The 25,201-nt window shown below is 38.5% G+C and overlaps 1 protein-coding gene across 1 annotated transcript in view; it reads left to right on the top strand.

The window, feature by feature from the left end:
- The window catches only part of LOC102502213 (cytochrome P450 2C3-like), a 33,690-nt gene that overhangs the window by 4,580 nt on the left and 3,909 nt on the right, over positions 1 to 25,201 (top strand). The window contains exons 3-7 of the mRNA XM_006147656.3: positions 143 to 292; positions 3,212 to 3,372; positions 7,690 to 7,863; positions 9,690 to 9,831; positions 14,206 to 14,393. Of these exons, the coding sequence (XP_006147718.1) occupies positions 143 to 292; positions 3,212 to 3,372; positions 7,690 to 7,863; positions 9,690 to 9,831; positions 14,206 to 14,393 (815 nt within the window). The remainder of the gene's footprint in view (positions 1 to 142; positions 293 to 3,211; positions 3,373 to 7,689; positions 7,864 to 9,689; positions 9,832 to 14,205; positions 14,394 to 25,201) is intronic.

The raw sequence follows: 25,201 nt of genomic DNA, 5'->3' as shown, positions 1-25,201 counted from the left end.
TGACAGTAAAATAACGAGGTTGAGTTAAGAGAGTAGGCAGGTGAGGCAGGGCTCAACTCAGCTAGAATTCAGGGTGATGAAGAAAATCCTTCTCTTTTTTTGTTTTTAAATTTTATTTTCATTTTTGTTTTTGTCTTGATAGGAATTGTCTTCAGTAATGGAGAAACATGGAAGCAAACCAGGCGTTTCTCCCTCATGGTTTTGCGCAACATGGGAATGGGCAAGAAAACTATTGAAGACAGAATTCAAGAGGAAGCCTCGTGTCTGATGGAAGCCTTAAAAGAAACCAATGGTGTATATTTCTTTATATAATTGACAGTAATGATCTGACTGAAATTACAAAGACACTAAAGAAGATATGACTTAAGTAAAACAGAAGCTTACTTTTCGCTCAGAGAATAGTAATTAGAGATGAAATAGTTGCAGAACAGCCCTATTGGGCAACAGATTGATGGGGGCTTTAACGTCTTCAGCATCTGGCTTCCAGGGTCATCCAGAATCCTCTCTTTGTGAGGAACTAGGAGGAGCAAAGGACAAGGAAATGAGAAATTAGTTTTTAGACCAGCCGTAAAACATTAACGTTGTTACTAAGTTGTATGGGCATTATCTTAGACACAGGATCACACCTGACTGCAGAGGAGTTGGGCAATGTGGTTACCTTTGTGCACAGGAAGAAGAGAACATGAGTTTTGGTAATCAGGGATGGTCTCTTGGCCACACTAACTTGAAAATCTAAGTGATTTCTTGAGAAACATTGCAGAGGCACCAAATTCTTGCAGTGTGTAGGGCTGCTGTTCTGCTCACAGAGTGAGTGTGAAAGGAGATCTCATCAGGATGGAGCTGTGTGCCTGCACGTGCAGGACCGGGAGAATGGAGGAGGGAGGAGAAGAGGTGGCAACAGGACCAGGCAGGGAAGTGGGTCAAGGCAATATGATAGACGTGGTTTTTATACTCTCAACATTTAAATTTTTAAAGAGCATTATTAACTTAATAATACTATATTCTATATGGTAAATTGCCATTGTGTTTTTAAATGAATGTTATATTATTATAACATTTATATAATATATCATGTTCAGATAGGTTATTCCTTCACCTTTTTTGCTTCTGTTAATATAAAAATATAATTATTGCAAATATGTAGTACTATTTTATTTTTTTCTTAAAATAAATTTTTGAAAATGGAGCTAGAAGTCAATGAATATTGTTTTAGGCTTTTTAAAAAATTATTTATCTAATTTTATTCATTCATTTATTTTAATTTGACCAGAGAGAGACACAGAGAGAGAGAGTGAGAGTTGAAGTGAGAAAGTAAGCCACCAGGTCCAGGACTCGAACCATGGTCGGCCATGTGAGAGTATTCAGTGCCTTAACCACCACGCCACCTGCTGATCCCCAGCGTTTCAGGCTTTTAATATGTATTGCCTAAGAATAGGTCTGTGATCTGGCGTAAAAGGGATAGGAACATGAGAGTTACACTATATATTGTCCTTTAAACTTATTTTTAAAAATCATGTATTGAATGCATATTTTCTCATGTTTAATTTTTAAATGTTTTTCAAGAAGATTATAAATAAAATGGTACAGTACTCCATAATTTTGGAAATACCATGCTTTTTGTTTTTAAGAATTATTTTTATTATTTAATTTGACCAGAGAGAGAGATAAGGGAAAATGAGAAAGTGAGCTGCCAGGTGCAGTACTCCAACTGCGGTCGGCCCTGTGGGAGCCCAGCACCTTAACCACCACACCGTCTGCCGGCCACATACCATGATTTTTTCATTTTTAACCTCTATTTTTGTCCACTTAGGTTGTTCCCGGACTTTGCTGCTACTGATTTTAAAAACTGAAATTCATATGAATCATTGCAGATGCTTTGTAGGATAAAATTTTGGAAATTAAATTAGTCGGTAAATATTGAGTGTCCATACATATCTAGAAAATCATTTTATGCACTTACTTTGAAGGAGAACTTCCTATTAACTTGTTCAACTTTTCTTATTGTGTCAATGACCTTCTTTAAGTCTTTTGACCTATGATCATTCAGACTCTGTCTAATTCCACCTAGTCTGGGGCCTCACACTCATGGGAAGCCCATTTCATCACTGGGTAACTCTTAATGTTGGGATTTTCTTGATCAGGGTGAGCAGAACCACTTTTTAAATAATGTGTACGTTTTGGTCAGCTGGTTTTTACTTCCTGGGGCTATAATGTAGTGATCGTCATCACATAGAGGCAAGAGGGACCTGCCACCCCGAATCCGTCTCAGATGTTTCTATGAACAATGCCACACATACACACAGAGAATATGAAACTTTTATTAATCACACAATGCTGCTTTCTGTGAAGAGCAGGCTTACCCCCAAGCAGGCCTGAAAACGGCTCATGAGAGCAGGGAAAGGATACCAAACTGGCACTGCTATGGGCAGACGGGGAAAGAGGAGAGAGAAAGGCTCACTGGACTACATATAGAAACCTCGTTTTTAAAACGACTACATATCTTCTCAAATACCAGAAAATAAATCCTATTTCTCTTATTATTTTCCTCTTTGATAAACTAGTACATTCCATTTTTTTCAGCTGTGTTTGTACGATTTCAAGTTTCCTTAGTCTCTTGATTTGTTTTAATCAGGCTGATCAGTTTTCTGTGGGCATAAGGAGGTAGCCACCCTGACAACTAAATCTCTCATACGTAATAATATTTTCAAATGATCTCTTTTGGACCACCCAGATGGCATGGTGATTCCACATGGCCAACTGTGTGGTTCAAGTCCTGGACCTGGTGACTTGAAAAACATGCCAGGCATGTGTACATGGTCAAAATCCCACGAGAAGGGTGAAGGAGAAGTGATCGCAGCGTGGTCAGCCCCCTGGGCACCTCTCACTCTCCCTCCTTGTCTAGCTTCTGCCAGTGCATGTGCCCTGTAGCAAACACACAAGCAAAACAACAAAACCCTCTTTTATATGCTTTCCTTCCTGTGAATGAGGAAAATTTGAAAAATGATATAAATAGGAGAATTTGGGGGTGGCTAACAAATCGGTCATCTGGGAAAACAATTTTATTTTAGATATATGAGGGTGATAGTGATAAGGGCAAATCTAGGTAGTTTCTATTCTTAAAAAAATCAGAATTCAACTCTCTTTAATTAAACAGATGATTGAAGATTTACATGAAAACTGGGTATTAACTTGCAACCTCTCTTGCTTTCAGCATCTCCCTGTGATCCTAGTTTCCTTCTGTCCTGTGTTCCCTGCAACGTCATCTGCTCCATCATTTTTCAGACTCGTTTTGACTATAGTGATCCAAAATTTCATACCTTGATAAAGTATTTTCATGAAAGTCTCAATGTTGTAAGCACTCCTTGGATACAGGTAAGGTCAAGGTTATTTTCATTTTATATCTTTATTTTTATTTTTAAAAATGTCAGAGGGTATGTGTGCTCACCAGAAAGATAGAAGAAAAGAGGGAGAAAGCATCGCCAAAGGAGCATGGTCACATGCAATGCCTTCTCCTCCATTTCTCCATCCTGCTGGGATTTTAGGCCTGCATGAACATACACCTGAAGTGTTTTTCAAGTCACTGGGACTGAGATTCGAGCCACTGTTGTCTGCTTGAATCTGACCTCCCTTAACCACCAGTGTATGGGGCTACCCAAAAGTAATAAAAGACTATTATTTACCTCCTAATAGGAAAGTTTAAAAGTCAAATTTTCAAGTTACTTAAATTTTAAAGTTGTCTCACCCCCCTCCCCTATCTAAAAGAGTTATATACAGGCTTGAAACTAGAAAAATTAAGATTAAAATATAAACATTAATCATTTTGATTAACTTCAAAAGGCCTCAGAAAGAATGATACAAGAATTCAGAACAAAATAAAAGAGCATCGTAGTTTGCTTTGTTTGAGACATTACAGAAAGGTACAATTTTTCATTTCTGGAGGGCCCTTCTCTTTCTCTTGAGGAATAAACTATAATGTAATTCTTTTGATTAAAAGAAGTCTTTAGATGTATCAACCAAGTGTAAAAGGACGTCAGAACATAGTTCATCTATATGTATGTTTCTATGCACACGTATGTACATGATACACGTGTACATGTGTGTGCATGTACATATACATGTGTCTTCTTTCATTTGCATTTAAAGAAGGAAGGGGAACCACAAAGACCCGAGGATAGCTCAGTTCTCCTGGTGACCCGAGTGACTCGCCAGCTGTAACAGAGCGCCCACCTCTGCCCCCAGGACATTTTTCCCAGTGGGGAGAACTGGCCCAGCATATCGCTGCTTGGAAACCAGGGCCGATTCCAACTTTTCATAAGCCAAATTCTGGAAGAGGGTGCCTAGGAGGTGTGACCCACTTCTGCAGGCAAGTGTATCTGAGAGGGTTCCTCAGGGTTACTTACATTCTCTTCTTGTTACAGTCTAAACAGGTGAAGTTCTTACAAAATATAATCACACCACACAGATAAAAACATGCCCTGAGAGCCAGGCAGGTGGCATAGGGCTGAAGGTTAGGCCACGCACAGGTTCACAGTTTAAGAATTGGAAACGTCTAAAAATAGATAAGGTGGTTTCTCAAATAATAATAATAACAATAAAAATAATAAATAAAGAGAGAAGGAAAAATGAAGGTGGGAAAAAGAAAAGGGAAATTGGGAGAAAGGAAGGAAGGAGACAAGACACCATTTAGGAAATGCTGGTTGACAATAATCCCTTTTTTAGCAAGAAAAGACAAATGCATAAAAAATGCATAAACTTTGTGCAGGTTAATGCAATATTAGACACAGTAGAATACATAGGCCTCATCATACTTTCATAATGACATATATATATAGTCTCCAAGCACTTTTTAAAAATATGCAGAGATTAATTCAGGATCATTCTAGATAAGATACATATTTCTTTTAAGGGGCAGCATAGGGGAGGAGAAAAATATGACCTAGGAGTGGATCCCCACAGATGTGCAAAAATGGAACTCCGTTTTTTGATAATCTGATTGGTGTGGCAGCGAAATTTTCTTAACGATGTTGGCTGGTTTTGAGAGGGTTATTTTTCAAAGGTATTCTTTAAATGAGAAATAATTTTCTAGTTCTTCTCTGCCCATACCTACCCAGCCCTCAACCCCACTTAAAAATAGCCCAAGTAATATTTACCAATTATTTGTAACCAGTGAGTGAATTAATAAAAACAATTTGATATATTGAAATAAAATTTAAAGCAAAAAATAAAGTAGATTAGAAAGAAAAATATATCAGAATATGTCACTTATAAAAAGGTATTTTTTTGAGAAACACTTTTTTCCTGCTTTTGTATATCTACAGGTATACACGGTCATGATGTAAAATATATTTCTGGTTTCGGTCCAATGTCAAAAAAATCTTAGTATTAGGACCAGCAGTTGGTGTAATGGCTATGTTGCTGGGTTCCCATGTAGTCAATAGCGGTTTGAGTCCCAAACCCACTGGCTTAAATTCACACCAGGCATGTGTGCATGCGTGCCCAAGATCCTGAGAGGAGAACGGAGGAGAAGGGATTGCGGCGTGGCCATCCCCCTGGGGGGTGATTTCTCTTTTTCTGTCTCTCTGTCTCTCTCTGTCTTTCTGGTGAGCATTATGTACCCTATAGCAAAAAAAATTCTTCTCCCAAAAAAAAGAGAAAAAAAAGTTAGTGTTATACAATCAATAACAACTGAAATTCTGTACAGTTTATAAGGTTATATCATGTTATAACATATAACAGCTGGGAAGGACCCTAGAGGACAAATCATTTTCCTTTCATTTTTAAAAATTTTTTTATTTTTTTATATTTATTTATTTTATTTTTATTTTTCTTATTTGCATTTTTTAATACATTCAATCACATTATTTAGCTTACAAGGTGATCATTTCAATATGTGAACATTTCTCTCTGGTTGAGTTGATCAAAATATAACTACCTCCCTGTCTCAACAATGCTATCTTCGTATCCCTCCTTCAAATGTTTTTCCCTAGGCCCCACTCCTCCACACACACCACATCTGGCATTCACATCCACCTCTTGTGTTTGTACATCCTTTAGCCCATCCATTTCAGTCATAGAGTGTGGACATTCAGTATATATTAAGTGGGGACATACAGTGACTCTCCTTCATAGCCTGGCTTGCTTCACTCAGCAGTAAATCTTCCATATTCTTCCACTTTCTGTCAAAAGCCAGGGTTTTGTTGTTCTTAATGGCTGAATAGTATTCCATAGAGTATATGTGCCACAGTTTTTCAATCCATTCAGCCATACGGGGGCATTTGGGTTGGTTCGATGTCTTAGCACAGTGTAAGAGAGTTCCCCTTTCACCACACCCCCGCCAACACTTATCATTTTTTGTTTTTTTAATCTTAGCCATTGTGACTGGAGTTAGGTGGTATCGTGTTGTTTTGATCTGCATTTCCCTTAAGATGAGGAATGTTGAGCATTTTTTCATATGCCTTCTGGCTATTCGTATGTCTTCTTTAATGAGTGTTCTTTTCAACTCCTCCCATCTATTAATAGGGTTCATCATCTTTTTTCCAAACAGCTTCTTTAGTTCCTTATGTATTCTGGTTATCAATCCCTTATCTGATGCATAGTTTTCCAAAAATATTTTCCCATTCTGAGGGCTGTCGATTCACACTAACTACTTACTGTGTCTTTTGCCATGCAGAAACTTCTTAGTCTGATGTAATCCCACTTGTCTATTTTGGGGATTATCGACTGTACTTTGGGGGTTTTATGTAAGAAGTATTTCCCTACCCCAATGTCTCCCAGAGTTTCCCCAGTGTTTTCTAGAAGCAGTTTAATAGTTTGAAGTCTTAGATTTAGATCCTTGATCCACCTTGACTTGATTTTTGTCAAAGAGGTAGGAGTTCAGATCATCTTTCTACAGGTGGAAATCCAGTTTTTCCAGCACCATTTCCTTTCATTGTTTAGAACAGGAGACTGTGATCCAGAGCTATGAGGCATATTTTCCAAAATGGCCTCGTTGATACAATGAATGAACTAGATCTAGAATCTAGATTTCTTGACTCTGTATCTACTTTGAGTCAAGCTACTGGCCTGAATAAATTAAGCTGCCTTGGTGATTATCAAGGGTATTGAGGTGCTGTTTCACGCAGGGCCAGTGAGCTCTAGGACCAGAAAAGGTCAGACAGGTCAAGTAAGTGTGCACACTCCCGAGAGTGAAATATGCCTAAATAAAATAAGCTAAGTGATCTGGGCACTTCCTCATCTTTCCAACGTACTGTTTCTTTATTACATGAAAGGAGGATGAGCCTTGATAAATTTTTAGGTAACTTCTTAGAGAAATATGTGTAGGGTAAACTGGGATGAACGCTGGGTTCTAGCTCTAATATCACTAGCTTCCTGTCTTAGAGTAGTTGACTGACTTTTCTGAACCTCTATATTCTCATTTGGAGAGAGATGATGACAGTGGTACGTTCCCAACTTCCTTCAGAAAGCGACGGTTAAGGAATGAGTGTAAGCAACTTCGAAATTGTTTTGTGACTTGTGTATCGTGCAATTCTGGCCATTTTATCAGTGCCCTTTCTTTCAACTTCCAAATGTTCTAGTGTGAGAAGCACATCTCACCCATCTTTACCTACTTGGCATATAGCAAAGTGACACAAAATAAGAGCCTGTAAATGTTTGCTGAATTAATTAATGAAGGTGTCTTTCCTCTTTCAGCTCTGCAATACTTTCCCCCTTTTATGTTACCTCCCTGGAAGTCATAATGATCTGAACAAAATCATTGCTGATCAGAAAAAGTTTATTTTGGAGAAAGTAAAAGAACATCAGGAATCTCTGGACCCCCATAACCCTCAGGATTATATTGACTACTTCCTGATTAAAATGGAAAAGGTATAATGTGACCTAGATTCACTATTTAATCTTTGTCGCTATTTCATCTTTGTGAGTGATATGACCTATGGATTCTTTTTTTTTTTTTTTTTGGTGAAACAGTTATTAAAAAAAAAATGAAGCTCCTCTCTAAAGAGTACTAAAGAGTAGTCATTGCTTTTGTAACCTTTTGCTTGGTATATTTCTAAATGCTCTTTGAAAAAAAGACTTAATAGGTTTTATATTTACTATGTTAAAGCTGGTTCTTGGGGACCAGCAGTTAGCGTAATGGCTATGTTGCTGGACACTCATGTAGTGGACTGCGGTTCGCATCCCGGACATGGTGGCTTAAAACTCATGCCGGGCGTGTGTGCATGCGTGCCCAAGATTCCGAGAGGAGAATGGAGGAGAAGGGGATTGTGGCGTGGCCATTCCCCTGGGGGGTGATTTCTCACTTTCTGTCTCTTTTTCTCTCTCTGTCTGTCTGGCGAGCACACGTGCCCTATAGCAAAAGAAAACTCTCAAAAAAAAAAAAAGCTGGTTCTTTATTTAGGAGCAGCTTAAAAGATACACACATACAACACACACACACACACACACACACACCAATGAATACATGTGTATTCAAGTCTGATAACATCATTGTACCTAAAATAAGTTTTATAAATGGAAAATGTAGCTAATGAGAAAATACAGAAATGGGTTGAAATTCAGAATGGCTTACCTTTGGAAAAATTCTAAGAAATCTTCACAGACGAGGTAGGTTTTGAGGAAACTTTGGCTTAGATTTACAAGGACGACGAAGAATGATACATGTAATGATCTAGTATGTGAAATATTATTTTTAATTTTTTTCCTTTTTTAAAATTTGCTATCGCATACTCACACTGAAAAGAGACAGATTTGGGGGGTGGGGGGAGGGATGATGAGAAAGCACCCCCCCACAGGGATGGAGATGGCCAGGCTGCAATCCCTTCTCTATTCTTCTCTTGGGACCTTGGGCATGCCCACACCTGGCATGTTCTTCAGGCTGCCTGGTCTGTGACTCAGACTGTGTGATTGGCCATGTGGGATCCAGTTGCCTTGAGCACCATGCCACATGCTGGCCTGCGAAATTTTCAAAGAGGTTTTCCTGATTATAATTGAGGAAAGGTGGTGGGCATGATGACTGATAAGGTCGCGACTAATGATGCAGTTTATGGGTGGGTGGTTCTAGAAGCTCGGATGAGAAATTCAGACACAATTAACATAGACAACAGATGCTAGAAAGATCAAGAAAAGATTCGCAATGTGGTTGGCAATGAGTAACAATATGACTCAATAAAAATTACTTTCGAGGGAACCAGCAGTTAGCTTAATGGCTATGTCGCTGGACTCCCACATAGTCAACCACGGTTCGCGTCCTAAACCCTGTGGCTTAAAACTCATGCCGGGCGCGTGTGCGTGCGTGCCCAAGATCCCGAGAGGAGAATGGAGGAGAAGGGATTGTGGCGTGACCATCCCCCTGGGGGGTGATTTCTCGCTTTCTGTCTCTCTGTCTGTGTGGCGAGCGCACGCACCGTATAGCGAAAACCTCTCAAAAAAAATATTACTTTCAAAAGAAATTAGAGAGGAACTGATTGGCTCTAGTGGGTAAGAAAGTGAGCAATCAAAGGGAACTTGGAACTTTGTAACTCTGATTATATTTTAAGTTTGAAGGAGTCCCAAAAATTCATCTAACTTTAACTTTAGCTCTAACACTCTAATGTCTGGATTAATCTGCCAAATACTGACGTTATATTGAATAACTTTATGTTACCCATAAGGCTTTTTAAATTTATCAACTAATTCTAATATATCATTGCCAGGAAAAGCACAACAAGCAGTCTGAATTTACCTTGGACAACTTGATCACGACCGTATGGGATTTGTTCAGTGCAGGAACAGAGACAACGAGCACCACGCTCAAATATGGACTCTTGCTTCTGCTGAAGCATCCCGAGATCTCAGGTATGATCACAGCTGATGGGCAGATGGCATTGCAGGTGGAAATTGCCAGACCACACTGATAACCATCCCACCCTTTGCGTGTCTAGACAATGTGCAAGAAGATTTTCCATCATTAGTACATCTCCCTACCACTGGGTGAATTCTATTCAAATTAGATCAAAGTATAAAAAGAGAATGAAATGATAAAACAACAGCAGAGGTTATTCTTTCCCCTGTTGTTGTGCAGTATCCTGGATTTGGGTTGTGAAAGGTGTAATAAGCCCAGTTGGCTTAGGATCTGGAATTAGCCTCTCTGTTTCTCCAAAAAGATTGTTTGACATGTCTTCCGTGTCTAGATAAATATATTTCTATCAAAAGATATTTCCACCATGGTGCCAGCAGGTGGTGTGGTAGTTAAGCTGCTGGACTCCCACACGGCCAATAGCGGTTCAAGTCTCAGAACTGAAGGCTTGCTTTCTCATGTTCTCTTTCTCTCTCTCTCTCTTTCTCTGTCTGGTGAGTATATGTGTTCTATAACAAATTTTAAAATATTAATAATAAATAAAATTAAATAAATAATTACATATATAGATAGATGATAGATAGATAGAGATATAGATAGATACATAGAGATAGAGATATATACCCAGTCATAGTGGCAATGGAGGGATTCACTCAACAAAGTTACAACCTTACTCTATCAAAATGACTCACTCTCTAACAAAAGAGTTATATCCACACTTAAAGAAATATTTTCAAATACATTGTTTTTAGAAAAACAAAGTTTTCCTCACTTATGTTTCAAGTGAAATTTGCCCATTTTTTCCACATCTTTCTTGATCAAGTCCTCATTTAATAAAGTGATCTCTCACTAGTATCCCGTGTTCTGTGATTTGTTGCTTTGAATTTTATTAAACCATGTGACTCTTATCTCTTATGAAATCTGCACCATATCTTTCCACTTTGTAAAAGATCTTTCTTTCCTCCCATTATAACTAGAAGATGCTTTTTGAACAGTACAATTTAAAAGAAAAGCCTGAAACCTCATTTGTTAGGACACCTTGAGAGGTATGGTGCTTCCATGTTTCTTTTACATGACATAGATTCTCTCAGACAAATAACTTCTGTTTTGCAAGGTTCTTTTCTCCTCCAAAGGGTGGGTATGACAGAGGTGAATGGCTTGGAAAAAGACAGGAGGCACTGATGTCACGTTGTTTATTGGCTAAGATTAGTGGGAGCTTGCAGAGTTCTCAATGGGCTCACAAAGCCCTTAGCAGCACTTGCCAGCACTTCCTCCTTCCTGCAGCTAGTAACTTGGAGAATGCTCACAGAGCAGCTTCCTCCCTCTTGGAGCTCACCCATGGGAGCTGAGCTGAACCGAGCAAGACACCTACAAACCACTGCCAGCAGGACTCACCAGCCTGAACCAAAGCCAACTGAGCAGGGCTAGCTAGCAGGGCAGAGCACCACAGGGTAGTGCATGTCAGTGCAGGCAGTCAGGCAGCAGGACACAGCGCTAACTCACCAGGTGCTCATTTTCTCTTAAAGGGGCTGTGGACAATAGTAGCTCATTGCCAAAACCAAACTGTTGCACGTACATATGTGCATTACATTCAGTGGCATCAACAGCACTGATGATGACTCATCATTACATAACAAGAATGCAAGTGCAGTATAAGCAATACTGTAAGTTGTTTATCCCATGGACTTCTAACATGATAAGATAGGCAGTGAAGGAACCAGACTAAACCATCCTGACTCTACAATACAACTTCACTCTTAAACGACTTATGATGGGGGTCCCGCAGCTGGTGTGATGGTTAATGCACTGGACTCCCTCATGGCCGACCATAGTTCAGGTACTGGACCTGGTGGCTTGCTTTCTCTCTGTCTCTCTCTGGAGGATGCATGTAGCAAATTAAAATATAATAATTATAATAATAAGACAATAAAATTAAATAAGTAATTCTTGAAAAAAAAGACTTATGATGATTATGACGAAAAAGATATGTGACATTTCATTCCAAGTCTTCAAATTTTATGCACATTGCAAAAGCCCTCCTTGTGTTATATTTATTGCTTCCATTTTTGTTTTGCACTTGGATTTTTTCTTGCACCGTGTGTATGTATTTTCCTTATCTTTCTTCCCATCTTCATCCCTTACTATGTCATTCTACCATGAATCCTGGGTTTTCAGGAGTACATCTCCCTACCACTGGGTGAATTATATTCAAATTAGATCAAAGTATAAAAAGAGAATGAAATGGTAAAACAACAGCAGAGGTTATTCTTTCCCCTGTTGTTGTGCAGTATCCTGGATTTGGGTTGTGAAAGGTGTAATAAGCCCAGTTGGCTTAGGATCTGGAATTAGCCTCTCTGTTTCTCCAAAAAGATTGTTTGACATGTCTTCCGTGTCTAGATAAATATATTTCTATCAAAAGATATTTCCACCATGGTGCCAGCAGGTGGTGTGGTAGTTAAGCTGCTGGACTCCCACACGGCCAATAGCGGTTCAAGTCTCAGAACTGAAGGCTTGCTTTCTCATGTTCTCTTTCTCTCTCTCTCTCTTTCTCTGTCTGGTGAGTATATGTGTTCTATAACAAATTTTAAAATATTAATAATAAATAAAATTAAATAAATAATTACATATATAGATAGATGATAGATAGATAGAGATATAGATAGATACATAGAGATAGAGATATATACCCAGTCATAGTGGCAATGGAGGGATTCACTCAACAAAGTTACAACCTTACTCTATCAAAATGACTCACTCTCTAACAAAAGAGTTATATCCACACTTAAAGAAATATTTTCAAATACATTGTTTTTAGAAAAACAAAGTTTTCCTCACTTATGTTTCAAGTGAAATTTGCCCATTTTTTCCACATCTTTCTTGATCAAGTCCTCATTTAATAAAGTGATCTCTCACTAGTATCCCGTGTTCTGTGATTTGTTGCTTTGAATTTTATTAAACCATGTGACTCTTATCTCTTATGAAATCTGCACCATATCTTTCCACTTTGTAAAAGATCTTTCTTTCCTCCCATTATAACTAGAAGATGCTTTTTGAACAGTACAATTTAAAAGAAAAGCCTGAAACCTCATTTGTTAGGACACCTTGAGAGGTATGGTGCTTCCATGTTTCTTTTACATGACATAGATTCTCTCAGACAAATAACTTCTGTTTTGCAAGGTTCTTTTCTCCTCCAAAGGGTGGGTATGACAGAGGTGAATGGCTTGGAAAAAGACAGGAGGCACTGATGTCACGTTGTTTATTGGCTAAGATTAGTGGGAGCTTGCAGAGTTCTCAATGGGCTCACAAAGCCCTTAGCAGCACTTGCCAGCACTTCCTCCTTCCTGCAGCTAGTAACTTGGAGAATGCTCACAGAGCAGCTTCCTCCCTCTTGGAGCTCACCCATGGGAGCTGAGCTGAACCGAGCAAGACACCTACAAACCACTGCCAGCAGGACTCACCAGCCTGAACCAAAGCCAACTGAGCAGGGCTAGCTAGCAGGGCAGAGCACCACAGGGTAGTGCATGTCAGTGCAGGCAGTCAGGCAGCAGGACACAGCGCTAACTCACCAGGTGCTCATTTTCTCTTAAAGGGGCTGTGGACAATAGTAGCTCATTGCCAAAACCAAACTGTTGCACGTACATATGTGCATTACATTCAGTGGCATCAACAGCACTGATGATGACTCATCATTACATAACAAGAATGCAAGTGCAGTATAAGCAATACTGTAAGTTGTTTATCCCATGGACTTCTAACATGATAAGATAGGCAGTGAAGGAACCAGACTAAACCATCCTGACTCTACAATACAACTTCACTCTTAAACGACTTATGATGGGGGTCCCGCAGCTGGTGTGATGGTTAATGCACTGGACTCCCTCATGGCCGACCATAGTTCAGGTACTGGACCTGGTGGCTTGCTTTCTCTCTGTCTCTCTCTGGAGGATGCATGTAGCAAATTAAAATATAATAATTATAATAATAAGACAATAAAATTAAATAAGTAATTCTTGAAAAAAAAGACTTATGATGATTATGACGAAAAAGATATGTGACATTTCATTCCAAGTCTTCAAATTTTATGCACATTGCAAAAGCCCTCCTTGTGTTATATTTATTGCTTCCATTTTTGTTTTGCACTTGGATTTTTTCTTGCACCGTGTGTATGTATTTTCCTTATCTTTCTTCCCATCTTCATCCCTTACTATGTCATTCTACCATGAATCCTGGGTTTTCAGGAGTTTCTGACCACTTTATATCTTCACTCTTCCAGATGAAATGCCCCCATGTGACAATCATTAAGGGACAAAATGGAAGATAATTCAAGTTTTTTTTTTTTTCTTTTCACATAAGTTCTGATCATTGCTTTTCAGCTAAAGTCCAAGAAGAGATTCACAATGTGATTGGCAGACACAGAAGCCCCTGCATGCAGGACAGGAGTCGCATGCCCTACACGGATGCCGTGGTGCACGAGATTCAGAGATACATCGACCTTGTCCCGAACAGCCTGCCCCACACAGTAACTCAGAATGTTAAGCTCGGAGAGTATACTATTCCAAAGGTGAGAGCCGTTTTCTCTATGTGTTCCTTACCACAGTGCTGGCCTAATAGATGGCCTGACCATCTGTGGGGTACCACGCAGTCACGACTCTGGCATTCTGGTCTCTGAACGCACGCTCCTTTCCCTCTAGTTTGTTGATACCATTTTCTAAACATACTAGTGCTTAGACTCCCACAGGATCTTCAGTAACTGATAGCTGACACTCTGTCCATTCATTAGCCTACACCGTCCACTTCCCTGCTTTCCAATTACATTTCATTATCTTACTAATTCCAAGGTATAAATATGTACATCTGGTAACATCTTCAAGTGTTCTGGTTAGAATCATGCTGGCTTCATAAAATGTTTGGAGAAGTGTTTTCTTCCTTTGTGTTTTCTGGAAGAGTCAAGCTCAAATGTCTGAATTCTCAGTTTAGTTTTTTAAAGTTTAGCTGAGATTTGGAGTTTTCTCACATATGTCTAATTCATGAACTTATCAGAGACTTTGGAGAGTTTGTATAGCCAGATGGTTCTTTCTTTTTTGGAGGGGTTATTCCCTTTCTTTTCAGCTTCTTTGCGGGAAGTGTACCTGAATGTTGTCACTAATTCCTTAAACCATTGAGTCTGATGTTTCATAGCCAAGTTTAGTCACCCAAGATTTTATTGCCTGGGGCACGCCCTCAAGATAAAACCATGAAAATGGGACACTCACCCAGTATTATTATCTTTTTCCAAGTGTCTTCTATGTTACAGTACTTTCATGGTAACAATCATTATCCTATTGATATGTCTGTAAATTTACCATCTTTTTCTTTCCAAGTTTCCAGTGCTATTAATCCAGTACATTTTTATTTCTGCTCTTTATAATCGTAGAATTCTATTTATACAGTTTTCATTTCTCTCTTGCTATTTCCCATCTATTGCCTTATAATTGTTCCTTTAAGTACTTGAATATATTCATAATACATACTTCAAAGTTCTTGTGTGCTAATTCTAACATCTAGGATACCATGAGTTCTGTTTCTGTTCACTATGTTTCTTCTCTTTAATTATAGGTCATATTTCCTTCTTTTTCACATATCTAGTAATTATTTATTTATTTATTTATTTATTTAATCTTGACCAGAGAGAGACAGAGAGGGAGTATGGAGAAGAAAAGTGAGAAAGCAAGCCTCCAGGTCCAGGACTCGTACTGTGGTCAACATGTGGAAGTCCAGCTCCCTTAACCACCACAACATCTGATGGCCCTCATTGTGGGTTAATTTCCATTTTGAATGTAGTCTTTAGGCATGGCCTTCAGTCCAAGATGAGTTCTTTATTCCAATAGTTTAGAATTTGGGAGACCACCATAGAATACATGATGTGCCAAGAAAGTTCTGCCTTGGCTGAGTTGGGACTCCAGCTTCTTCTATCATTGCACGCAGTGTGGTATCTTTAGTTCTCACTTCTTCAGCAGTCATACTCATAGCATTTCCTTCTGTACTTGTGCCACTTAACCCATAGCCACGGACTCACAAAGAATAGTTCTGTACACTTTTGAGATCTTCCCTTTTTGTAGATTCCTCTTGTCCTGTACACTTCTTCACAAATTCTAGGCACTCATACTTTGTAAGTCCACTCTGAGCATGCAGGATTATAATGGTCATTGAATTCCTCACCTGTGAGAGAGATTTGAACGAGCAGGAAAAAGTCCATGAATTCAAACAAAGGAGCAAGATACTATGACAGACCTTCCCCTGCTAAATATTCATTATCAACTCATAGAAGAAAAGTAACACCTATCCTCTAACTGTACCTGTCCAGTGCAGTTGTCCTTCGGCAGCTGTCCACCGGCATGCCTTTCAAACATGGAGGTATACTTCTTTTCTATTAAAAATCTTTACTTTCTGAGGACCAGCAGTTAGCGTAATGGCTATGTCGCTGGACTCCCACGTAGTCGACCGTGGTTCGAGTACCGGACCCGGTGGCTTAAACTCATGCCAGGCATGTGTGCGTGCATGCCCAAGATCCTGAGAGGAGAATGGAGAAGGGATTGCGAGAAATCACCCCCCACACTTCCTGTCTCTTTGTCTCTCTCTGTCTGTCTGGTGAGCGCACGCGCCCTATAGCAAAAACCTCTCAAAAAAAATAATAAAATCCTTACTTTCCTATGAAAAGTTCCCTTTTCCTACTTTACAAGTGTTTGTAGTTTTTCATTTTGCATCTCAGGATGGGCCTCTAATCTTAGTGATCTGGACCTAAAGAGCCAAGGATTTTACACAACATGAATCAACTCTCCCATTCTATGACAGTATCACCATCAGTTCTTACGCCCCAGCACCCATACTCTAATAGCCTTTATAGTGTTTCCTTCTGTACGTGTGCCACTTAACCCATAGCCATGAACTCACAAAGGATAGGTCTATATACTTTTGAGATCTTCCCTCTTCGAGATTCCTCCTGTCCTGTACCCTTCCTCACAAATTCTAGGTACTCGATTTGATCTGCCTTTGTAACTCAAAGCCAGCCACTCTGCTTGGTTCTCACTGGCCTGCACAAAGCAAGGAAAGTTCTAAATTCAGGGTGATTATAGGGCCTGATTTCTCTTTAGTAAAGTGACACAATCCTTGATTACCTCTTGTTCAATATTGTAAAACTCTATACTTTTTCCCTATTTATATTTATTTATTTGCAGGGGTAACTCCAGAGCAGTTACTCTGTCACAGCCAGAAGCCAATGGTCCCCCAGGAAGAAGTGTTTGTCATGGGTTAGCTTTATCTGGAAGCCTGTTGCAGGGCTAACCTATTGTCTTCCTATACTTCATGCTCCAAGTTCACCCTAGCCAGGAAGTGAGCCAGGAGAGTAGCTGTGTTAGAGAGAAGAGAGTCAGGAGAGATTGAAATTTCAGTTTCTCTTCAATTTGTCCAGAGGGATATGATAGTGTACACATTTGACCTATGGATTTTGTGGAATTAGAACTATATTACACATTTGGACAGGCCATTCAGGACACCAGAAAGCATTCAAATTTGTTTCTGCTACATAGTAAAAGTATGACCTTTATGGGACCAATAGGTGGAATGGTGCTTAAGGTGCTGGATCCCACATGGTTGACCGTGAGGTTCTAGTCCCTGACCTGGTGACTTGAAAAATTCTTTGGGCATGTGTGAGCACCAAAAATACTGAGCATAGAATGGAGAAGAAGGGATTGTAGCACAGTCATCCCTCCACTGAGGTGATTTCTCACTTTTCCTCTCTCTCTGTCTCCCTTGGTCCATTTTTTCAAATGATAATGAGTAAAATTCAATACATCTTTTTTTAAAAAGAAAAGTTAAATTAATAAATATTTTTAAAAAGATGTGACAATTTATTTGAAGGAACATTGCAAGCAGATGGGATACTTGCCAATTTCTCATCTTGATGGATAATTAAACACTTTTCAAGAATATGGTCATTTAGCTACTAAATGTTGAGGAAGACCTCACACTTCATTCTAAAGGAAATGAGCTCAATTTTCAGTAACAACAGCATTTGGAGACAACACTGCAATTTATTTGTCAGGAGCAATGTACTCTAAGGAAGCATCCTCAATTTTCTGCAATAATGTGTTGATGTTGTACCACCCATACCCTGATGAGGATGGCCTTGTTGTCAATTAACAGTGCCATGACCTAAGCATTACAGTAGGTAAGACCTGTTAAATTGGGTTAACTTGTTAACTTGTTAACTTGTCTTGTGACATGGAACAAATAAATTCATTTTGTGTCTCGATCTCCTCATTTATAAACAAAAGAATTAGGTGGGAATTTCTAACTTTTTTCCAATTCCATGACTTTTTAAAAATTGTGATTTCTGGAGGTTGGCAAGTCGTATGGTGGATAAAGGCACTGGATTCCCCCATGACCGACCATGGTTCGAGTCCTGGACCTGGCGGCTTGCTTTCTTGCCTTCCCTCTCTCCCTCTCTCGCTCTGTCTCTCTCTGGTCAAATTAAAAAATAATAACAGATGGAATTAAGTTAATAATTAATTTTTTAAATTGTAATTTCTTATTCACATGGTGGTACAGTATGGTTTTTCAAAGCATGTATACAGTGTTAATAGATTGACATATTCATCTACTTCAACACTGAACATTTTTAAATTTATTATTATATTATATTATTATTATTATTTATGCATTCAATCACTATACATCATTTAGATTGTAAAGAGATTTTACCCAGCATGATCCACATTTTAGTCCAGTTGAGAATGCTATACATATCCTCATAAACAGATAACAAACTGTTTCTGTGTCCCACAAATATCTTATCTCTCCATTTTTTCCCCTAATTTCCTTTCCTGCACTCTTCCACTCCCTCACTCTCCTTCCACTTTGTCTCTAGTGTCCATAACAATTTTTAATGCTTTTATGTCCTCCAGGCTTTCTTACTCTACCATAGAGTGCAGAGAGTCTGTTTGTTTTAAGTAAAGACATACAATGTCTCTCTTTCATAGCCTGACTTGCTTCACTCAGCAACAAATCTTGGTATTTGTCTACTTTCTATCAAATTCCAGGGCCTTGGGACCAGCAGTTAGTGTAATGGCTATGTCGCTGAATTCCCATGTAGTCGACTGCAGTTAGAGTTCCGGACCCAGTGGCTTAAACTGACGCCATGTGCATGTGCATGCGTGCCCAAGATCCCAAGAGGAGAATGGAGGAGAAGGGATTGTGACGTGGCCATACTCCCTGGGGGGTGATTTCTCTCTGTCTCTTTCTGTCTTTCTGGCCAGTGCATGCACTCTGTAGCAAAAACCTTTTCGAAAAAAAAAAAAATTCCAGGGCCTTGTTGTTTTTATGGCTGAATAATATTCCATGGAGTATATAGGTACCACACTTTTTGAATCCATTCATCTGTTTGTGGACATTTGGGTTGGTTCTATGTCTTAGCAATCATGAATAGTGCTGCAATAAATATAGTTGTACAAGCACTTTTCCAACTGAGCATTCTCCTGTAATTTGGGTAGATATCCAGGAGTAGTTCTATTTGAAGGTCTTTGAAAAACCTCCATATTGTTCTCCACAGTGGCTGAACCATTTACATTCCCACCAACAGTGTAGTAATGTTCCTCTTTCACCACATCCCTGCCAGCACTTATCATTTTTTGTTTTTTTTAATCTTCACCATTCGTACTGGAGTTAGGTGGTATTTCATTGTGGTTTTGATCTGCATCTCCCTTACAATGAGGGATGCTGAGCATTTTTTCATATGCTTTTTGGCTGTCTATGTCTTCCTTAGAGAGTTGTTTATTCAGCTCATTTTCCCATCTTTTAATTGTGTAAATCATTTTCTTCCAAGTAAGCTGCTTGAGTTCTCTGTGTATTCTGATTAGCAGTCCCTTATCTGAGAATGTGCAGAATGGCTTTGGCAATACAAGATATTTTATGATTCCAGACAAATTCTATGATTGCCTTTTCTAGATCTGTGAAAAATGTCTCTTGTAATTTTATAGGGATTGCATTAAACATGTAGATTAATTTGGGTAGGATTGCCATTTTGATTATGTTAATTCTGCCAATCCAGGAATATGGGATGATCTTCTCATTTTTTGTGTCCTTTTCTATTTCCTTTTTAGGAGGTTTTCATAGTTTTCCTTATAGGGGTCTTTGACTTCCTTGATTATTTTATTCCTAGGTATTTTATACTTCTTGTGTCTATAGTAATGGGATTAGTTTCTTCAGTTCTGTCTCTGTCTCCTTGTTTTTTGTATATAGAAATTAGGCTATGTATTTTTGTAAGTTAATTTTGTATCCTGCCCCTTTACTGTACATGAATTTACTACCTTGAGTTTTTTTGTGGATACTATTGGGCCTTCTATGTATACATTCATGTCATCTGCAAACAGAGTTAATTTTAGCTTTAATTTCCCTATTGGAATGCCTTTTATTTCCTTCTCTTCTCTCTTTACATTGGCTAGAACTTCCAGTACTATATTCAATAGGAGCAGCCTTGCCTTGTACCAGATCTTCCTGGAAAAGCTTTCAGTTTTTCCCCATTCAGTATAACGTTATCTATAGGTTTTTCATAGATGGCTTTTTATTATTCTGAGAAATGATTCTTCTATGCCAGTTTTCCTAAGCATCTTAATCATAAAGGAATGCTGTATTTTGTCAAATGTTTTTTTCTGCATCAATTGAGATAATAATATGGTTTTTATCTTTCTTTCTGTTAATATAGTGTATTACTTTTATGGTTTTACATATGTTGAACCACCCTTGCATCCCTGGGATAAAACCTACCTGGTCATAATGAATAATCTTTTTTATATGCAATTTAATACAGTTAGCAAGTATCTTATTGAGAATTTTTGCATCTTTATTCATAAGAAATAGAGGTCTGTAGTTTTCCTTTTTTGTTGTATCCTTATCCATTTGGGGGATGAGGGTAATGGAGGCTTCATAGAATGAATTTGGAAGGGTCCCTTCTATTTGGATCTCTGAAACAGTGTGAGTAGAATGGGTGTTAACTCTTCTTTAAAAGTTTTGTAAAATTCAGCAGTGAACCCATTGGGATCTGGACTTTTCTTTCTTGGGAGCTTATTTATTACTGATTCAATTTCATTGTTTTTTATCATTCTATTCAGGCTATGTCTTCCTGTATCAATCTTGGTAGATTATATGTGTCCAGGTTTGCCCATCTTATCCAGGTTTTCTTCTTTGTTGGCATAGAGTCACTCATAGTATCCTGTAATGATGTTTTGTATCTCTATTATGTGTGTTGTAATGTTGCCGAATTCATTGTGAATTTGAAGTATCTGGTTCCTTTCTCTCTTCTTCTTAATTAGTCTAGCTAATGATGTGTCAATCTTGTTTATCTTTTTTTTTGTTTTTGTTTTTGTTTTTGGAGAGGTTTTCTGCTACAGGGCGCATGCGCTCTCCAGACAGACAGAGAGAGACATAGAGACAGAAAGCGAGAAATCACCCACCAGGGGGGTGGTCACGTCGCAATCCCTTCTCCTCCATTCTCCTCTCAGGATCTTGGGCACGCACGCACACGCGCCCGGCGTGAGTTTTAAGCCACCGGGTCCAGGACACGAATCGCGGTCGACTACGTGGGAGTTCAGCGACATAGCCATTACGCTAACTGCTGGTTCCCAATCTTGTTTATCTTTTCAAAGAACCAGCTTTTGTTTTCATTTATTTTCTGTATAGTTCGCTTATTTTCTATTTCACTTATTTCTACTCAAATAGTTATTATTTCTTTTCTCCTGGCGGTTTTTGGATTTTTCTGTTGTTGTTTTTCCAATTCCCTGAGGCATGATGTTAGGGTGTCCTCCTGCCACCTGTCCATCTTTTTCTTGTGTGCACTAATTGCTATGAACCTCCTTCTTATGACTACTTTTGCAATGTCCCATAAATTATGGAAACATGTGTACTCCATTAGTTTCCATGAATTTTTTTATTTCAATCTTGATCTCTTCAATAATCATTAAGTCATTCAGAAGTAGGTTATTTAGTTTCCAGGTGTTTGTGTATTTTTGAGGGTTTTTCCTGAGATTAAAATCAAGTTCAATTCCATCATGGTCGAAGAAGATGCTGAATATAGTTTCTATGCCTTTGAATCTGTAAAGGCTGGTTTTGTGCCCTATCATGTGGTCAATCTTCAAGAAAGTACCGTGTGAGGCTGAGAAAAATGTGTTTTTTGTGTTTTAGGGGTGGCAGTTCTTTAGCTGTCTATCAAGTCCATCCAATTTATGGTATCATTTAAGTGCAGAATCTCTTTGCTTATTTTTTGTCTCATTGACCTGTCTAAAGGAGATAATGGGTTGTTGAGATCTCAAACAATTATTGTGTTACAGTCTATCTTTCCTTTTAGACCTAGCAGTCTTTCCTTTAAATATTTGAGTGTTCCTGAGCTGGGTGCATAGATATTTATAAGCATTATACCTTTTTTGGTGAATTAGCCCTTTACTACTATATATGTCCTTCTTTGTCTTTTCTTATCATTTTTGTTTTAAAACCTATTTTGTACGAAATCAGTATATCGACTCCCACCCTTTTTTTGTTTCCATTTGCATGGAATACCGTTTTCCAGTCCTTCACTTTTAGTTTATGTATGTCTTTATTCATGAGATGGGTCTCTTGTAGGCAGCAGATGGGGGGGGGGGGTTCTGGTGTTTATCCCATTCCACTTGGAGGCCGGTGATGGGGGGGGGGGGGTTCTGATGTTTAATCCATTCCACCAGTCTGTGTCTCTGGATCAGAGAATTTAATTCATTAACATTCAATGTTATTATTGATATTTCTGGACTTGTCCCTATAATTAAGTTGGCCATATACTTGGTTGTTTTGTTCTCTGATTGCTGCCTATCTTTAGTTTTCTTGGTATAGTACTCTTTTCAGAATTTCTCAAAGGCTTTGTTTATCCAAAAATGTTTTTATCTTCTTTTCCCATATGAAGGATAATCTTGCCAAGTATAGTATTATTGGTTGAAATTGTTTAACATTTAACTCTTTGAATATATTTACCCATTCCTTCCTTGCTTGCATTGTATCCAATGAGAGGTCTGGTGTTAGCCTGATGGGATAGCCTTTGTAAGTGATTTGTTGTTTTTCTCTTGCCAATCTTAGCATCTCGTCTTTGTGGTTTTTGGACAATCTAGCTATGATATGCTGTGGAGAGGATCTTCTTGGATTAATTCTACTTGGGGTTCTTTGTATTTCTTGGGTCTGGATGTTTGAATGACTCTCTAGACTTGGAAAATTTTCTTCCAGAATTTCATGGAATAGATTATCAATGCCCTTCTTTGTTTCTTCACCTTCTGGTATACCAATTATTCAGATGTTTGGGCTTTTCATGGTATCTAGTATTTCTTATATAGTATCCTCAGTTTTCTTGGCTGTTTTCTCAGTATTTTTTCTTTTGCAGTCTGAAATGGCCACTGTTTATTTACTGATCAGATTACAAAAATAATCATGGTGGATACCTTAGTTCATCCTTCTAATAAGTCTGTTGATCTGGTCTTCCCTGTTGCCAGCATCTCTACCTTCTATAAAATGGGTGGTCTTTTTCTTCATTCCACCTCATGGAGAAGATAATTTGAAGGGCCAAAGGAAGTTATTTGCTTCTTTGAAGCATTTTCCAACAGTATAGATTTCATGAATCAGATTCTCTATGCAAATAATGCCAAATTTGCCAAGAGATCGAGCAATCAAAGAGTTATCTGTCAAAGCAATTTACTTATTATTGATTTTGCCATAACTATGTTTATAGATCCGTTCATTTACTGACTTCAGGTTCAGGTACCCCCCCCACACACAATATATGGTTCCACAATTCTCAGCATATTAATTAAGGCCTTGTTGAGCTTAACAAAGTTGTCATCGAAGATCTGGTGAAGATGAAGAAACTGCAACACCTTTCGAACCTTTGGGCTCACTCCATTGATACCTCTGATCCTGATGACAAACATCAATTTGGGCTCTGGAGGTTCATAGAAGTTGTCTGTCAGCTTTTCTTGCCATCCTGGTCATGCGAATCTCAGTTCTATACATCTGTCTGTATTCCTTATGATAGTGCTTAGCTTTTTCATAGATAAGCTTCCTCCTCACCTTTTGAAGTATCTTTTAAGCAAACCTTTTTCTCAGATGCTTAATCTTCAGCTCCACAAAATTCCTTCTCTTTAACTTAAGGGTTTCTGTCACAGCGGGAACCTTTTTATTGGTGGCTTCTGCCACTGCATGAACCTTCTCTTTCTTCTCTTGAATGCCCTCCATCGTTCCATCTGGAAAAGAGGTTCAGTATTTTTTATAATTTTTTCTAGGTCCTTGGTTTTGGCTTCTGCTTTCAAGATTTGATCTTCTGCGTGGTCTAACCTGCTGTTAATACTTTTGAGGGAGGTTTTGATTTCCTGTATTACAGCCTTCATATATAACAGTTTCATTTGATTGTTTTTTATGGTGTCCAGTTCTTCTTTCATACCGTGGAAGGACTTCCTCATCTCTTGGAGCTCAATGTATCTTTTCTCTTGCATCTCATAGAATTTTGTTACCATGAATGTCCTAAATTCTTTTTCTGACATTCTGGTAACATCTTTTAATGTTTCCCTATCCTACATGGAGATGAATTAGAGTGGTCCCTTCTGGGTGATGTATTACTTGATTCTCTCATCCTTGAGGCTCTTTTCCAATTTTTAGTCATTGGTAATGTATTAAATATTGGCTAATTTGTTGGAGAATGATTCTGTGTGAGCTCTTGTGTTTCCCTGTGAAATAATTTGTTGCTATTTTCTCCCTTATACTGTGTCCTCCAATGTGGGGACAACAGGAGGAGTGTTGAAATTGGATTTATGAAGGAGAGTTTCCCTCTTTTTACAACAAGTACATTGAGGGGCAAAGAATCCTCTAAAGCTCCCAATATTCAGATGTTTAGTTACTATGCACCTAGTCTTCTCTAGGCAGTGAGTAAGGATTCAGTAATAAAATAGAAAAGTAAGGGAAAAGAAAAAGAGAGTAGGAAACAGCAATAGGAGGAAAAAGCGAAGAAATAGAAAGAAAAAGAAAGCAGAAATGGGAAGAAAAAGTGAATAAATGGAAGAAAAAGAAGGAAAAAACTAGAACAAAAGGAAGAGAAAAAATACATCATATAAAAATTAAAAAAGGTTAAAAAATGAAAATCACGTGGTGGGCGTGCTTGAGCGCCATGGAAAAGTACAAGGCAGCAGAGGAGGACCTGCCTGGATGGATCCTGACCAGGGTGAGAGGAAGAGAGAGAAATTAGCAACTTAAAAGCACTACAAAGGGGGCAGAAAAGTTGTTTGTTTGTTTGTTTTTCTTAATAAAGACGAAAAAAGTTGGCAGGGACAGAAA

The sequence above is a fragment of the Tupaia chinensis genome, unplaced genomic scaffold, assembly GCF_000334495.1.
Source record: "Tupaia chinensis unplaced genomic scaffold, TupChi_1.0 Scaffold000217_1, whole genome shotgun sequence".
Lineage (NCBI taxonomy): Eukaryota > Metazoa > Chordata > Mammalia > Scandentia > Tupaiidae > Tupaia > Tupaia belangeri.
Note: the sequence above shows the minus strand (reverse complement) of the source record. Positions and strands in the feature narration are given on the sequence as shown.